Genomic DNA, 18,887 nt, shown 5'->3' on the forward strand with positions numbered 1-18,887 from the left:
CCAGAGATGGGGCAGCCTCTGGGAGACAAACCTGTCTCTCCAGCAGGTTTTGTTGATGTCACATATTAGATTTAGGCCTTTTGAGTGGGTAATGTGCTAGGAGTTAGACTTATGGATATGGAGCATTTCTAGTAGGGCAGGGTCTGATATTGTCTTGTAGACCAGACACAGATCACCTCTGAGGAATCTGAATGATACCGAGTAAAGTGATAATGATTTGAGCCTGTCTGCATAAAAGAGGTGCTAGAGGCCATGGATTCTGTTTGTGAGGTATTTCTGTGGCCTTTCCAGTTGGTGCAGGTGTTTGGAGAGGTACATACCAAACAGGGTGTTACACTTAATTATTGGCCTAATGAGGGAAGAGTGCAGAGGTAATAACTTCCTTTTTTCTGGATGCATTGCCTTTACTTATGAGATGAACCATGTAGAAGGCTTTTCTGATCACTGCAGCTACATTATGGTTGAACGTGAGATTGTCATCAACCTGAGTATTCAGGTCTCTCTCCACAGGTTGTGTGCTTAGGGGTTTGCCATTGATGTTGTAATCAGTAAGGGCCAAGTCTTTGCCGAATGGTATGATAATACATTTTTTTTTGCATTTAACTTAACGCCATGACTTTGGCACCACTCATTTGTTGCTGTGAGACCCTCTTGCAGTATAAGAGGGTCTCACAGCAACAAATACTGTACCATACCATTTGCTTTCCTTCGCACTTCCTAACAGAAGTTTCACTTCTACAGCACATGACGACCACACGTATACTTTTTTTTTTTTTTAGCTATTATTATTAGTGTTAGAACTGTTTTTAAATATTTCTGCTACACTATATATTTGTTTATAAGAAAGTACTATGGTAATATTTTGGGGGAATATTTATGTTTTGATGTATTTAATCATGTATTTTTGTTACCTTCTTCCCTGCAAAGATGCCTTGGTCTATATGTTTTAGAAGTATAAAATAAAGAATGAAATAACAAAAAAGTTTGGGGTTGTTTCTGTGTTCCTTTTTCTTACCTCTGGTTAATAAAAATATTAATAAGAACTACAGACAAAGTTAGAGAAATAGATTAATTATCCGATGATTCTAAAAGCACCAAAATCTAATGTACAAATCTACATTCACCATCGGTTTAGTCATATAGTAAGACAGATGTGTTCAGAAAATTAAAGATGAAGAGGCCAGTCACTAGTAGAGTCAGTCTAGGCTCAGTGGTGGAACAGCTCCTTTTTGGCATTTACTTGGCCAATGTCATGGGCCACTGACTGGCCAAGTTTGCAGATGATTGCAAACTAGGTGCAATCACAGAATCCCCCAGTGACACAAATACTCTTCAAGAAGGCCTGATGCAGGCTAATAGGTGGTATTAGAGCCACAGTATAAAACTCAATGCTAAGAAATGCATAATAGTATCATGGGAAAATGGCTGCCCCTAGAAACTACCACATTGATAATACACCCCTGAGAGTGGACCCGGTGGTCATGGATTTGGGAGCACATGAAGACAGTAACATGGCCTTTGAGCATCATATATCTACAAAAGTAAGGAAATCATTTTGTATTGAGCAATTTATAAACAAGGGTATGGCATGTAGGTCAAAGGATGTCATTGCTTCTCTGTATTCAGCCCTTATTAGACCAAACATTGTGAATAACACCCGCTGTGGCACTTACCTGACCAGGCATATGTGGCAACTGGAGTGTCCACAGAGGTTCCTCTCAAAAAGAGTACATGGCCTATACAACATATCCTGTGTAGACTACCTTAAAGACTTATCCCTGAACTTCATTTCCTACAGATTGCTGAGAGGTAATCTATGCCTGGTCTATAAACAGCATCAGAATTAACCGATCTAGGTACCTAAACCTAATCTGCCATATAAATATGACATTTTTGAAAGATAGGTATGTGTCTTGGAGACTTCCTCTTCAAGTAAAAAAGAGTTCTTCCCTAAACCAACTCAAGTGTAACTTAGACCAGTGTTTGTGGGAAAAGAAAATTTATCTCTGGTCTGGCACCTATGTCTCTAGTAGACTCAGGCAGCCTATAAATGCTCAACTACCCATGACCAAGCCTACTCATACCCCTTAAAATAACCCTAAGGTTTCAAAAAATTGTCAGATACGTGTTACAAGCATGGTTGGCGTAAAAGTCCCCCTCAGGTCGTTAGTTCAGTAAGCATCTATGAATCTATAATCGAATGACATTAATAAGTAAATATGCAGCATTCCACCTAACATTTGATTTAGTATAGAAAGACACCAAGTTTATAAGTCACATATAGGTTAAAATTACATGAAATAATTGAGCACGTATGCTAAACATTTTATTAATTCATTGGCACATAAGCAATGATTGGTTCTTATGTATTTCTTAGAATCTTAATAAGTGTTGAGTACAAGTACTTCTTCATGCGGCAGTTTTTGGATATGTATCCTTCTAGTATGTGTTATTTTTATTCTATCATTTTAAGTTTTACTTTGTAACTCTTTAGAGCTGTTTTTGTGAAATATATTTAGTTCAGTGCAGCCCGTCTTGCATACCATGTAAAAATCATTTATTTTTTTTAAATGTAGTGTAAGTAAATGTGACTGACAAGAAGATTTTTTACATCCACCTGATTACATTCACACTAGAAGAAATTAACCGATTGCGTATTAAATATTTGTATATCATCTGCATATTTGTGTGCTGATATAGTGCTTTTTAAAGCAGTGATATCACTTATTCTGTTACAACTAGCATCTCTTTTCAGACCAGCAAGATACACAAGTTAACTCCTATCTTATTCATACCAAGCTGCAAGCTGGTCAGACTCTGTTATGGTTCCTATGTCATAGGTTCATATGTTGGTACTAGGATATCGGCCCTAGGACCTATACAAGCCTAGCCATAACAATTTCCTGGCTATTTCTTCCCTCACTATTTACTTCCCTGGACCCCTGTCTAGCAGGTGACTGATGTGATCCCCGGGGTGAATTTTCTTTCTCTTATCCAATCGTCAAGGTTCCTTTTGAAGACGGCCAAGGAGGCGCTCTGCTTGACATGTATGGGCAGTCTATTCCAGAGTCTGGGGAGTCTCTGGGTCAGGAAAATATCCCTCCAGCATGTTTTGTTTATTGTGATGACAAGGTTTAGATCCTTGCAGCATGTGGCTCTGAGGGATTGGGATTTCTTTAAGTGTAGCATGCCCAACAGCTCTGGATTTGACATGGCCTTGTATGTTAAGCAGAGATTGCCTCTGAGTAGACAACATGTGACAGAGTATAGCTGGAGTTTTTTAAGGCAGTCAGCATAGGGCATCTGCTTTAGGCCTGTGATTCTTTTAGCGAGGTATCTCTGCGGCCTTTCCAGTTGTTGCAGATGTCTTGAGAGGTACATACCAAATGGGGCGTTTTATTCTATAATGGGTCTAATGAGGAATGAGTACAGTGGGACAATGACCTCCTTTTTTCTGGAATGAAAAGTCCTTAGTGATAAGATGTGCCACATAGAGGGGTTTTCTGACTGTTGTGGTGATGTGGTTATTGAAGGTGAGTCCACTGTCCACCTGTGTCCCTAAGTCTCTTACCACACTTTCAGTGTTTAGTGTACTACCACCTATGTGGTAATTCACGGGTACGTTTTTTCCTAAAGGGGATAACTATACATTTCTTGGCATTGAGCTTGAGCCCATGGCTCTGGCACCAAACATCTGTTTCTGTAAGGCCCTTTTGTTGAGTATCCACATCATTTGGGAATTCAATAATGACTCCCAGTTTGCAGTCATCTGTGAACTTTGTTAGCCAGAGTCCCTTAGTGTTGGCCTGTACTTCAGAGAAGTAGATGCCCAACAAGAGCGGTCCCAGGACTGAACCATGAGGTACTCTACTTGTCACTTGTCTGGAGCTGGATTTGGAGTCAACTACTTTTACAGTGTGGATTCTGTCAGTAAGCCATTTGGCAACCCATCGAGTGATGTAGGGATTAATGCCCAGCTTAGTAAGTTTATCTATGATTCCAGAGTGGGGGATGGTGTCAAAGGCCTTGGCGAAGTCAAGACAGGCTATGTGGACTGCCTTACCCTTATCCACGGCTCTGTAGACTGATTCAAAGAAGTCAATCAGGTTCAGGAGACAAGATCGGCCCTTCACAAACCCAAACTGGGTGGGGCCCAGTGTTTGAAGGTTGCCAATATCTTTGTTTATAAGTTCCATGATAATACGTTCCATGCCCTTGCTGATCAGGCTCGTCAGACTGATGGGGTGGTAGTTCCTGGGATCCAAGGTGGATCCCTCCTTGTAGTGTGGGATAACTGCAGCTGTGCGCCACTCAGTGGACACGATGCCTGAGGTGAGGGTATGATTAAACATGACACTTAGGTGAGGTGCCAGTTCATTTTGTAGTTCATGTAGTACACAGCCCGGAATGTCATCTGGTCCCATGTCAAGAATGAAATTCTAAAATCTAGAAGTGATAGAAGTAATATAGTCTTTTTATTATTCCTCTTCTCCAATCCCCCTCCATCTACCTCCATGGAACACCTTTTTTATGGCCCCAATACCTGCACTCATTTGTCCCATTTTTCTAAGGGAGCAGAAAACAGGTTTTCTTGGGCCATATGAGAGCTCTTCAGCACAATTCATTCCTACCCAGAAAGCCGTAGTGGACAATTGCTAAATTAGAGCCCTTAAACAGATTTATTCCTATCCAGAAAGCCATAGTGGCAGATCCATTCCCTTACCTGCATGAGTTGGGAGGTGGGAAATGGGACAGCTGCTTGTAGGTTCACCATAACTGCCTCATCAGAGACGTGAGCCATGTATGCTGTCACACACATCTCCCATCTCTCTGACATAGCAGGGAAGCCCCTGCTCACTACATCACAAGCCAGCATTGCCACTACAGGCAGGTAATATGCCCCCATCTCACCTGTGTTACAGGTCAAGCAACTTCCCTTCCTGAGAGGATGTACAACCTGGAGTCAGTTTCTCAAGCTTACCTTCATCTGCCTGGTCCCTTAGATGCCTGTGCCATTAATCAGACATGGGTCTCCTGGGCTGTACTCAAGGCTTCATCTTGATAAAGGAGTAGACTTGGATGTGTAAAGTTAACTCCGTTCTCAGCAATCTCTTATTAAACATTTGTCAATACATATGATAAATACATTGCACATTTTATAATCTTACATTTCAGGGAATTGGATACATTATTCCATTAAGGTACTGCGAGAAGGTCATAATCAGAGTTACTGCTATAACACCAGTGTGTTGAAAATACTGCTTTGTGGTGAGGCTTGGGTTCCATGGATCCTTTTTTTTTTCACACAATACAGACAATTAAGCTACATCTTAGATCTGACAAGTTAGGCTTTAGTTTCATTAGCTGCAAGTACTGTATGTGGTATATTTCTTTGTCATTTATTTCCTCTATTTCATTTTGAGGTGCTGTTCAAAAGCAAGTGGGGTGGCTAACTATTTTTATGAACTTTCACAGGAATTTTTCCTCCAGCAGTTGCACTCCTTTGTGTTTAAGGTGGCAAAACATTGTTTGCAGTATGAACATTTTTTTACAGAAGGTAAACAACCACAGAACTTTTCATTTTCTACAGCTGAGAAAGTTGGCAGCATTAGTTATGCAGTTCTACTCAATAGTATTGTTGTATTAAGCAGCATTTAAGTTAACAAACAAATTCAAAGCCAAAATATTGTGAATTTTAAGGCCTATAAGTACTTACAGTAATTTACAATATTTGCAGTGTAATAAACGCAGTTGTAATATGTGTAATTCTATATAGTTTTAAACTCTGGAGAAGTTTGATCAAGTATAAGTTATACTGTAATATTTAATGAGATGTAACAAAGGTTCATGTTAATGGTTTGCTAACTGCAGTATAGATGTAGTCTGTACAATGAGGTTCAGCTGGAATTAACTATTAACACTATTTCTGTGATTATCTTACCTCTGTTACAGAAACAGGCAGAGTGGAAAATAATTTTACATTTCAGGAAAAGAGAAATGAGTCAATTTTGTAGATAACTTTAGAACAAGAGAGTTAACTGTAAGCCTGTGCTTTTTAGCTACTTTTTCTAGCTTGTACCCTGCTTGTAACTTGCTTTAAACTATGAGTGGGAATTATACCTTAACATGCAATAGTTTTGACTATTTTATTAGAAAGCAGAGATGTCAGAAAAAAACACAAAGGATGACTTTGATGTGAAACTCCTTCAACTTGGGTATGTTGAAATAGGAAATGTCAGATGTTATCGCCTGCTGTAAAGAAAAATACCTATTTACTTACGCACAGCAGTTTAGACCAGTACATCCCTCAGACAGGAAATAGCAGTCCATTTTGAATGCCTGCAAATGTATTCCATTTAGTTCAAAACAAAGAGAGGTTTACAACATCAACTGAAAGTTTTAAAAATGTGATTAAAAAAAAAAACAGAATGAAATGATTTGAAATTAAGATGCTGTATGACTTATGTGAACAATAGCATTAAATATGCAGCATTCTGTTTGCTCAGAATATCAGTGCATCCTCTGTGCCTCTTAGGAGATCAGTTCTTGCTATCATGAGAAATATGATGGAAGTAATTTCTTGGCAAACTCTGCCACGAGTTAGAAATGCCTTTCAAAGGGTACCATCTGATTTATGTCTCAAAAGGCTGGTTTATCAGTATGATGGCATATAGATAAACTAGTGCATCTCAGAGTTCACCTTATCCTGGAATATATACAGATTGTTTGTCGCTGCTATGGCAATAATATTTTCACTTGGGTGCCATGCTGTGTGCAAGATCTTCTTGGTAAAGTCCAAACTGTCAACACTAATGTCATCCTTTCTACGCTTGCCACCAGTGGAAACTCTGCGAGGCTTCAGAATTGCTCGAGGCTTGCTGTTCTCTCGCGAAGCCTCCAGTGTAACATCACGTTTCGTATTTCTATCAAACATTCTGAAAAAGTTGTTATAGGCTCCCGTCATAATCACACTGCAGAGAAAGAGAGACAGAGAGTGAAGGTGAAAAACAAAGCAAATTTGATTATATTGTGCTGTGCTTTTAGATATATGTATATATATATATATATATACACACACACACACACACACACACACACACACACACACACACACACACACACACACACACACACACACATTCAACCAAGCAAATTTGATTATAGTGTGTTCACAGCCTGGCAGTTGGCACAGATTTTAAAGTTGCAAGCTGCAGTTCTTGTGGCACAGGGTTTGATTTCATCCGCTCTCTGTGGACTTCCGTGTGACCTTATACAAGTTACTTATCCAGGCATTTATCCCGGGTCAAGCCTGAAAAGGGACTGTGAGTCCAGTGGGTCTACCTGGTTAATAAACAGGATTATTACTATTGTTAGTATGCTAGGTAAATATTTAATATATGTAAAAGTACAAAAGTGTTTTGTGTGTGTGTGTATATATGATCTGTCGGATGAAGTTTTCAGAAACTCAAAATTCATACAGACGAGACCATATAATCAAGTTTCCGAAAACTCAAACATAAAAGAAAAATCTACTTTTGTTTTACGTTTATGTGCCCCAACATACCCCCTAAAAATTATATATGCCAACTTCAAGATTGCATTACAGTGAAGAAAAGGGTAAATTCCCCAGTCCTCACTGTATCGTGATCTCCATTCAAAAGCTTCAAGTTTTCAAAAACTCGATTATATGGCCTCAGCCATATCTGGTATTGAGAAGGTTGTCAAGACACTCACTACATCTCAAACACCACCCAGACCTACACAACACACATCCACATATGTGGTGGTACTCAACAAAAACATACCCAAACAAAGGAGACCTCCGAGGCAAAAACACACATGATCTCCACAGCCCACCACACCACATAGCACACATAGTTCACACACCTGTGTCTCACAATCACTAAGGCTTAACCATAAACCCAACATATTAGTTATAGGAGCCTCCATTGTGAGACACACAGATGTGCCTCTCACCAGGCTGAATAAGGAGAAAGTCACTGTTAGTTGTCTGTCAGGGGCCAGAATCCACCATATCACACATGCACTCAGGTCTCTCAACAACAGGTACTGTTATGGCTCTGTCATAGTCCATGTTGGTGTGAATGACTTGAGACATACCTCCTTTGACTATATGAAGATAGACATGATGGAACATGCTGAATATATGTCCCAAGCAGGTATGTCCTTAGCCTTAAGCAGCATTCTACTGTCACCCAGAATGATGCCTCAATACAAACAGAAAATGATTGACTTTAACAATTGGCTTAGTTTCTGCTGTCATTCCAAGGGGATCCAGTACCCGACAACCTGGGAAGATATGATCGACAGACCATGATGCTTTGCCAGAGATGGCCTGCATCTGTGTCACTTGGGTTTCGGGCTTCTGTCAAAGGCACTTGCCTCCCCATAGTGCCTTTTTTAGAAAAAGTGATGAGGTTAAAACTTCCAACATAAAAATTTCAACAAAACGCAAATTAAAGGTCATGCTACTAAATGCTAGGAGTCTAAACATAAAACTGCACTCATTGCAAGCATTCTTAATCCTGGAAAATGCTGACATCTGCGCAGTCACAGAAACCTGGTTCAAAGCTGTGGAGAGCACGTCAGCCATACCTGGTACTCATCCTATCATACATTCAGACCCCAAACCATGGGTAGTAATGCCAAAGGAGGTGGAGTTTCACTATATATTAAAGACATACACACCTCCAGGCTGGTCAAACAGTATGACGCACAGGAGACACTCCAGGTGCAGTTAACCACTGACAAGACCCCTATACAAATCATAGCTATTTACTGGCCCCTGAATCCGAGCTAAGATGCCCAATCTGCCTATCTAGACCTCTTTGAATCTATCAAGATTCAACCCTTTATCCTGACCCTGAGTCACTTTAACTACGCAAAGATAGACTGGAAGAACTACTCATGCCAGAACACCAATGCCCAGAGATTCCTCGATTTTGCCAATGCAAATGCTTTGAACAGCTAGTCGATACCCCCACATGAGGTGATAAAATCCTGGACTTGGTATTAACCAACATGAGTAACCACTGCAGCATCCCTGCAGTATCATCCTCCCTTGTAAGATCTGACCATAAAGTGGTCACCTTCAAAGTCACCATCTCCCCTAATCCCCCCCTAGTTAGGGTCAAATAAAAAAACTTCTCCAAAGCTGATTACAGCCTCCTGAGGGATGGTGTAAACAGCTTCACAGCCCCCTCCCCCTCTCCAGGAACTGGCACCAGTATCCAAAACTATATCAAATTACTATACGAACATTTATATAAATGCATGGAATCAGGAATACCTGACAGAACTAAGTCATCCTCAGCAAGGAAGAGTAAACCTGTCTGGTGGACATCTGCAATAAATAAATTCTATAACAAAAGAAAAAAATTGCTATCCAGGACCAAAAAGGAGCACATGCCCAATTGGAAGCAATCCCTCCTTAGTCTAAACAAGCAAATAAGAGCACGAGTGAAATCCTCCAAAGCAAACTTCGAGTCCAAATTGGCCACATCTACTAGAGACAATGATAAGGTCTTCTTCACATATGTCTGTAATCTCAAAAGTAGGACCCAGATCTGTTCAGAACTGGTGGTCAAGGACACCACATATACAAATGCCGTAGATATAGCAAACTTGCTGGCTGACAGATTTAGCAAAAATTTCATCCCTCTGTCCCCTCATCAGTAAATCAGGACATTTCCAGTACCTGCCACCTTCCCCTTATATCTAGGGAACAGGTCATCACTGCTCTCTCAAAGACAAAAAATACAGCCTCCATGGGACCAGATAACATCACAGGCTACATCCTACATGAACTCAGGCAGGAACATTCAGCACCATTAGACGCCCTATTCAACCAAAGACTGAGTACCGGCTTTGTCCCAGCTGAGTGGAGGACAGCCACTGTCATCCTTTTACACAAAGGTGGAGCGTCCGCCAATCTGGGAAATTATAGACCCATCAGCCTAACTAGTCTGATCTGCAAGGTCATGGACCGGATTATCATGGACCTCATTAACAAGGACATTGGCAACCTCCAATGAGGTGCAGGCCAAAACCAGTGGGCTTTGGCTGTGGCAGTCACCTAAGAAAACCACTCCCCTAGATAAAAAACTCTTCAGTATATAAGGCCAAGACAATACCACTATACACGTTGTCCCCCACACTAAATTGCTAGGTATTATTACAGATGAAAACCTAAACTTTGACCTACATATAAACAGTAACATCAAAAAAACACACCAAAAGATCGGTATTCTGTACAAGCAACAACACTTTCTTAGCCTCTCTACTAGACAAATCCTTGCAACTACATTTTTATTACCCTCTTTCCTTTATGGTGCCCCTCTCCTCACTAATATCCAAAATTCTACAAAATCCAAACTTTAAATGTGTTACAACAGAATAGTCAAATTTGCCACCAAGGCCAAATTCTCATCCCACCACTGTAACTCACTGAAACAATTAGGCTGGTTAGAGCTCCCCCCACCATCTCTCATTCACCCAGCTAACTACAGCACACAAAATAATCTACATGCCCACAGACTGTTCTGCTCTCTCAAGTCTATCTGCCAAATACTAACCTTGCAGGCAACTAAGATCTGAAAATCATCTACTTCTAAAAGTAGAAAAGCCCACCTTACCGGCTGGTCAACTGCTCTTCTCCTTCACCGTCGCCAAACTATGGAACTCGCTTCCTCCTTCTATACGAAACACAGGCAATACCACCACCTTCAAACAAATACTGAAAAATCATCTCGACTCTTCCTGGCTACGTACCTGCTCTATAACCTAACCTCTTCCTTCTCCTTATATTATAACTAAATTCCTATTCTTTTCACTACTAGTGACTGATGATATTTTCTCCATATTTATTATTTTTTTTCTTTCATCACTTGCTGATACTGGTACATTAATGCTGATTAATTTATCTCCATTTTTACCACTCTGAATTCATCAGTCAACCAACTAAATTCCTGCTTTTATGTATATATTCTGTATATATTACTGTAACCACTATGTGTAGCATTGTTTCTACTTCTGTACCAAGTAATGTTTAATTTTGTTTCTGCATCTATGTTCTTGTCGGAGCTTTTCTCCCTGGGCTTCCACCAAAAATGGGCTCTTTTATGCCCAGTGGACTTTCCCGGTAAACAAATGCAATAAATAAATAAACAAACACTCAAACCCACACAGTTTGGCTTCGTCAAGGGGAGGTCATGTCTGTTAAATTTGGTTGACTTTTTTGAGGCAGTCACCAAAGCCATGGACGAGGGGAAGACAGTGCACACCGCCTACCTTGACCTGGCCAAACCCTTTGACACTATTCCCCACTAGGGAATAAAACTCTATCAACTAGGCATCAATCTGTATGGTACCAGATGAGTAGCTAACTGGCTCACTGATAGAGCCCACCTAGTCAAAATAGGGGAAGCCACCTCAAGCAGTAGATCCGTTTCAAGTGGCGTACTCCAGGGTTTGGCCTTGGGGCCTCTGTTATTTGGGATATGATTTTCTCAGGTGCAGGCCAAAACCAGTGGGCTATGACTGGCTAAGTTTGCAGATGACTGCAAGCTGGATGCTGTTATTAATTCCCCTAGTAACATGGATATCCTTCAAGAGGGCCTCAGCCAAACAACTGACTGGTGCCAGAAACAGGGCCTCAGGGTAAATACAAAAAAATTAATCATAATCCCATTTGGGAAGAGTGATGTCCCCACAAATTATCACATTTATAACAACGTTCTAAGCACCAGTCAGTAGTGAGGGATTTGGACACCCATATTGACCGCACCCTGACTCTTGACCACCATGTTGCTTCCATTGTACAGAAAGCTTTCTACATGACCCACCTCATAAGTAAGGTATCTCATTCTGGGACAAGGAGGTCCATTATTGAGTACAACACCCCATTCGGCATGTACCTCGCATAGCACATGCCGCAGCTGGAGAGACTACAGAGGTTCCTTACCAGGAGAATCCAGGGCCTCAAAAATCTACCATACACAGATAGGCTAAAAGCCCTATCCCTCTACTCAGTTTCATACAGACTCCTCAGAGGTGACCTCTGTCTGGCATACAAGGTGATCTCGGACCCCGCCTTGATGGGACTGCTGCATATCCGCAAGTCAAGCTCCACTCCAGTAATTCGCAAGCATGGCCTCAACCTGGTTTGTGTCATCAATACGAATTGTTGGTGGGATAGATTTGTGTCTCAGACACTCCCCCATCTGTGGAATAGACTCCCTCTCCACATCAAGCAGAGTACCTATTTACCCCTTTTTTAAGTGCAACCTGGATAACTGGATGGGAAATAGAAAATACACCCCTGGGATTCCACCCATGTCCCTACTGGGCAGCGGCATTGGGTGCTGATTTGTCTAAACATGAGTTAAACTCTTGGCTATGCTTATAAGGGCCTCAAGGCCAATAGCCTAGTAACTTCCTATGATCAGTTTCGACTTTCTGAAAACTCGGTGAACTGACATGTCACTACACAGACAGCCTTGGCACATGCAATTTCTTACTCTTTAGAAACAGAAACAAATATTGTTTTTTGCAGGGTGGACACATACACACATATATAATGTGTGTGTGTGTTTTTGGTACATATATCTAGAACAAGGAAAAGGTTACAGTAAGCTGCCTCAGGTCACTCCAAAGCAAGTACAAATATGACTCAGTCATTGTCCATGCCAGTGTGAATGACCTGAGACGTACCTCCCTGGACTACATGAAAAGAGACATAGAGGAGCTCTCTGATTATGTAGCCCAGGCCGGTATGACCCTGACCCTGAGCAGCATCTTACCTTCACCAAGAATGATGCCACAGTACAAAGACAAAATTATCAGCTTTAACAATTGGCTCAATTACTGGTGTCATTATAAGGGGATCCAATGTTTGTCTGCTTGGGATGACATGCTTGACAAGCCATGCTGCTTCGCAAGGGACAGCTTGCACCTGTCACCCCTGGGCTTCTGGATATTGGCCAAGGCTCTTTGCCACCCCCATAGTGCCTTTTTTAGGCAAGGCTCAAAAGACAAACCCACCTCCCTAGAAAACACAAGTGGAAAAAAACTAAGGGTAATGCTGCACAACGCCAGAAGTCTAAACCTCAAGATGCATGCTCTCGAAACCCTCCTCAGTATGGAGAACATCGATGTCTGTGCAGTGACTGAAACCTGGTTCAAGGCTCCTGAGAGCACCTCAGCACTACCAGGTTATACCTCATATCATGCTTTTCGGCCTCAAAACTTGGACCGAACCACAAAAGGAGGGGGAGTATCCATATTCATCAAAGATACCCACACCTCCAGGTTAGTGAGAACGCACGAAGCATCGGAAACCATCCAGGTGTAACTAACTGTAGGCAAAACTGCCCTACAGTTTGTAGCATGCTACAGACCACCCTCTCAAACTCAGGAACCCCACTCAGCCTTCCTGAAGACACTGAAGAGTATGAATATCTCTCCAAATACCATCATATTGGGAGACTTCAACTACCCAAACATAGACTGGGAGCATTACTCAAGCCCCAACACCCTAGCCCAAAGGTTCCTAGAATTCATAAACTCAAATGCTATGGAACAACTAGTCACCACTCCCACAAGAGGAGATAATATACTAGACCTGATCATCACAAACATGGGGACACAATGCTCCACACCAAAAGTATGCCCCTCATTGGTGAGATCAGACCATAAATTAATCTCACTGGAAATCCACATCCCGCCCCCACCCCCAGCACAAAAGACCACAGTGAAGAATTTCTCAAAAGCTGACTTCACACTTCTTAAGACTGAAGTGGTATTCTTCAAGGCTCCTGAGCCAGTGGAAACCACAGCCCACACCGCTGAATCCTTTATAAATGCTTTCTACGGACACCTTCAAGAATGCATGGATCATGCAATCCCAAATAAAACCAAGACCCATTCCCCCAAAGGCAGAAGTCCTGTTTGGTGGACCCCAGCTATTAACAAGCTCTACAACAGGAGGAGGAAGCTCCTACATGACAGAGCAAAATCCCCAAAAGGGAAGGTATCTTTGATCAGTACTAGCAAAAAACTACAATCACTCATAAAATCATCCAAGGCCAACTTTGAGAGAAAAATCGCAAAAGACACTAAAGACAATCACAAGGCCTTCTTTAGTTATGTTAGAAACCTGGGTGGAAACTCCCAGATATGCTCAGAGTTAGTCCAAAATGACAAAAAATACACTGAACTCACAGACATTGCCAACATACTGGCAGACATACTGGCTGACAGGTTCAGTGCAAACCCCCCCCCCCCCAAAGGAGAAATATCTATCCCAGCAGAGTGTAGCCTCCCTGACATCTCAGATGCCCAGGTGAGAGCCGCCCTCTCCAAAGCTAAAAACACAACATCAATGAGACCATACGGTGTCCCGGGTTGCATGCTACATGAACTCCAAGAGGAACTAAACCCACACATAATGCTGCTGTTTAATCTTAGCCTTACTACAGGATACGTACCCAAAGAATGGCGTACAGCAACAGTGGTCCCACTCCACAAAGGAGGTGCTTCTACGGACCCTGGAAATTACCGCCCCATAAGCTTGATGAGCCTGGTCTGCAAAGCTATGGAGAGGATCATTATAGAACTCATAAACAAAGACACTGGGGACCTACAGACACTGGATCCTACCCAATTCGGCTTTGTCAAGGGCAGATCCTGCCTTTTGAACCTGGCCGACTTTTCTGAAACAGTCACTAAGGCCATTGATGAGGGTAAGGCAGTTCACACAGCCTACCTTGATCTTGCAAAAGCCTTCGACACAATACCCCACTCGGGCATCATAGACAAGCTCACCAGCTTAAATGTAAACCCATATGTCATAAGATGGGTTGCAAACTGGCTCAAGGGCAGAACCCACAAGGTCAGAATTGCTGGAGCCATGTCAGACTCTAAGCCAGTCACAAGCGGTGTCCCACAGGGCTCGGTCCTGGGACCCTCTTGTTCGGCATTTATTTTTCCGAGGTGCAAGCAAACATAGGAGGATTGTGGCTGACAAAGTTCGCAGATGACTGCAAACTGGGCGCCATAATTGATACTCCAGCGGACACAAGCATCCTTCAGAAAGGCCTCATAGAAACGGATAACTGGTGCCAGAGCCATGGCCTTAAACTGAACGCCAAAAAATGCATAGTCATACCCTTTGGGAAAAACAAAGTACCCACAAATTACCACATAGGTGGTAATCCATTAAGTACGGAAGAAGTAATCAGGGACCTAGGGACCCAAGTTGACAGTAACCTCTCATTTGACACTCACATTGCCAAGGTGGTTAGGAAGACCTTCTATATTACCCACCTTATCATGAAAGGATTCACATCCAGATCAAGAGAGGTCATTGTGCCCCTATTCTCTTCCCTTATCAGGCCCATAATTGAGTACAATGCCCCAATGCCCCATTTGGGATGTACCTTACCCGACACCTGCAGCAGTTAGAAAGACCCCAAAAGTACCTCACCAAGAGGATCAAGGGTCTCAAACATATGTCATATGCTGCCCGGCTGAAGAAACTCCAGCTCTATTCAGTCGCATACCGCCTACTCAGAGGCGATCTATGCCTGATGTACAAGGCCATGTCCAATCCGGAATTAATGGACATGTTCCACCTCAGAAAATCCAAATCCACCAGAGCCACGAGAGTGAGAGATTTGAACCTCAACACTGAAATAAATAGGACGTGCTGGAGGGACAGATTCATAACCCAGAGGCTCCCTACACTCTGGAACAGAATACCAGTCCATGTTAGGCAGAGCCCCTCACTGACTCTCTTTAAGAGAAATCTTGACGAGTGGATGGAAGATCGTAGGTTTACCCCGGGGATCATCTCTGTGTCACTACTAGACAGAGGCACAGTAAACTAAACCCTAAATGGGCATAGTATTCTCATTCCAAGGGATGGCGAAAGCCACACACACTCTGGCTAGGCTTATAAATGCCCTAGGGCAGATAGCCTAGTATGAACCTATGAACATTTAATCTTACTGAACTCCTTATTTAAGTTTTTTTTTTTGCATCTCTTCATTGTTTTTGAGTTCTTATTAATACTCTCTCAGGCCATTCATTCCAGCAGATTTTGAATGTTAGTAACTATATGATAGAAACAAAAGATACTGAAACAAATGGTTTTTGGAATCTCAACTGATAATCCAAATGCAATCTGGAATCCTGGTGACTGAAAAAAGTAAAATTCTCAGTCCAAAGTGAAACGCCAAACACGTCCTTTATTTGAAAAAATCAAAAAAAAAATCAAAGCTAAAGCTTTCATCCCACTGGACTTCATCAGACTTTGACTGTAAAAATATAACAGTTTCATATTATAGTGATATAAAATCACGTGATATACAAACCCAAAAATGATTGGATCACAAAAAATAAGTAATATTTTAAACCTTTCTTTAAAAAACAAATGTCCATGTATTTTAATCTGGGAGAAACACAAGCATAATTAATTGCATTTGCTATAAATATTCCTCACAGTCCGATGCTTCCTTATCGTAGATAGAGTTAAATGCTTATTTTGCACCAAATCTAAAGTTACAATCTTTCCATGTGAATGAATGCTTAGCTAGTGTTCTCAACTCATCTTTGTTCCAAATAGTGTAAAATGTGTTCACATATACGCTTTTCTAATGGTCTAGACGTTCTTCCTATATAAAAATGATAAAATGTTCTCTGTTGTGCCTGGTGTGCCCTCTCTGATTTTCTTACTACAGGCATTACAGTTGTTAAGCTATCCTGCAGATATGTAAAAGGCCCTATTACAGTTTTAAAAGGGTTTACTTTCTTCCACACTTTTCTCTTTTGCTACATCTAGTGAGTCTTGTGGTTGTCTGCCATATAGAAAATCAAATGGTATCAATCCAGTTGAGGCTTAAGGAACTTCTTTTACAGCAAAGAGAAGATATTGCAGCAATTAGTCTGAGTTTTGCCCATTTAACTCTATAGCTCTTTGCAACACAGACCAGAGTTTTGTTAAACTGTTCAACTAGCCCATCTATTTAAGTTAGCATAACTATGTCCTTAGTGGTTTCACATGAAACCACTTGCAAAGCTCATTTATCACTCTGGACATGAATTGGGGTGGGGTGTCTAGATCAGTAAGAATTTCTCTGGGACCTACCCTAGGAATGAGAATTACTAATTATTTTGCTATGATAAGGAGTTTGCATTGACTATTCAAAGTGGTGCTGCCTCAAGAAATGTTGCATAACTGGTAATTATCAGGATATACCGATGGCTACTGTTCAGTTCTAAACACGGCCCCACTAAGTTCATTGCTATGCATTTAAAGGAGGCTCTAGAATGGATTAGTGTATCAAAGGATTTTTAAATCCTGTCTTTGGTGCTATCCCTGCTCTTCTTTTGGCAGTCTGGATAGGCTGTACAAAAGTTCTCTACGTCCTTTATAACACCAAAGCAATAAAATCTAGCTAGAACTCTAGCTTTTGACTTCTCCAGTCCTAAGTGACCACTAAAAATGTGGATGTAGGATTTAATTAGAAATGTTCTAAAAGGTTTAGGAACTACTAACTGGGTTAGTATCTGCTGTTTCTCTCTTTAGTTCTCAGTACAGCAGATCATTATTTTACTCAAAGTAAAGGATATACTAGGTCTGTTTTGTTCTTTTTCTTCCCTGTATACTGTTTCCTCTTACTGTATATGTAGTACATTGTCTTTCCACTGCGCTTTCATGAAATTGACATGGCGTACATAGAGGCTAGTCAAGTCAGTATTTTCCTCAATATTCTGATGTGAAATGGAGACCACAGTGTCTTCTCCAACATATATGATCACAGGCTTTCCCCTTCACATAGTTTATTTCGTATAAAGAGCAATTAATGAAAGTCTTTTTTTGAAGGGCTACATTCAGTTTCCTCTTCTATTATGCTGGGGTGGTATTTACCTGCTTTGCCCTTAGAGTCTTGCTTGGGTTTCTGGCTGACTGGTTGGCTCTCTGTTTTGATATAGCATGCAGGAGCCTAAGACTATGTTTAGGTTCCTCCTTTTCTTTTTCTTCAGTATAAGACCCATCTGCCTCTTCCTCAGCTTTTGCTCCTATTTCTGTTTCTATTAGGTGTAGTCTTAATTAGCGACTTTTCACTGTCAGTCCCTATGTTGCTGAAGTCTCAGTAATACTCACACTTCCTCTCAGTTTCTACACTACATTTTCCCCAACCTGGACATTACGTAGCTCAGACCAAGACTTCCTACAGATCTATAAACCCAAAACCTAATCAGGATGTTTACTTTATAACTATAACCCTGCTACAACTTGGAACCAACTACCCCTAGAAATTAGGTCCCTTAACCAAACAAAACATTTCAAGCTAGCCACTCGGGAATATCTAATAAATAAATGGTCCTGCCATTGTAGTCATCCTCCCTGAAACTACCTAACCCTAGCTTGTCTCTCATCCCTCCTTTCTCTTCCACTGTCTGTCTTAATATCCATGTACCGCTCTGTCTCATTGCTTAACATCTACATTACCTTACTACTCCATCTGTACCTACTTAGAAATAATGAACACTGTTTTCCCTACATTGACATTGTACCTAAGTTTTTGTTGTAAAAATTCTGACATTGTACTCTACTGCTTTTCTGTATGATTTGTTGTAAATGCTTTTGCAGTTTGATCTCTAACACTTGTACCCAACTTGTTTTCTGTAAAATGTTATTGTAAAATGTTATTTCTCTAATTGTTTTAGCTGCCAATGCAATTTTCTTGCTGACTTCATGTAAAATGTTAATACTGATTGCGGAGCTTTTCTCCTCGGGTCTCCAATGAAAATGAGCTAATGCTCAGCTGAACTAACCTGGTTAACCAGTGTAAAATAAATAA

The 18,887-nt window shown here is 41.2% G+C and overlaps 1 protein-coding gene across 1 annotated transcript in view; it reads right to left on the reverse strand.

Annotated features, from left to right (window-relative positions):
• Nucleotides 1-4,349: 4,349 nt before the first annotated feature.
• Nucleotides 4,350-18,887, reverse strand: part of LOC122794315 (serine/threonine-protein phosphatase 2A 55 kDa regulatory subunit B gamma isoform) — a 1,556,815-nt gene continuing 1,542,277 nt past the window's right edge. Inside the window, exon 9 of the mRNA XM_044062611.1 lies at nucleotides 4,350-6,971. Within this exon, the coding sequence (XP_043918546.1) occupies nucleotides 6,680-6,971 (292 nt within the window). The 3' untranslated portion in view covers nucleotides 4,350-6,679. The remainder of the gene's footprint in view (nucleotides 6,972-18,887) is intronic.

The sequence above is a fragment of the Protopterus annectens genome, chromosome 2.part1, assembly GCF_019279795.1.
Source record: "Protopterus annectens isolate FY-2018-M chromosome 2.part1, PAN1.0, whole genome shotgun sequence".
NCBI lineage: Eukaryota > Metazoa > Chordata > Ceratodontiformes > Protopteridae > Protopterus > Protopterus annectens.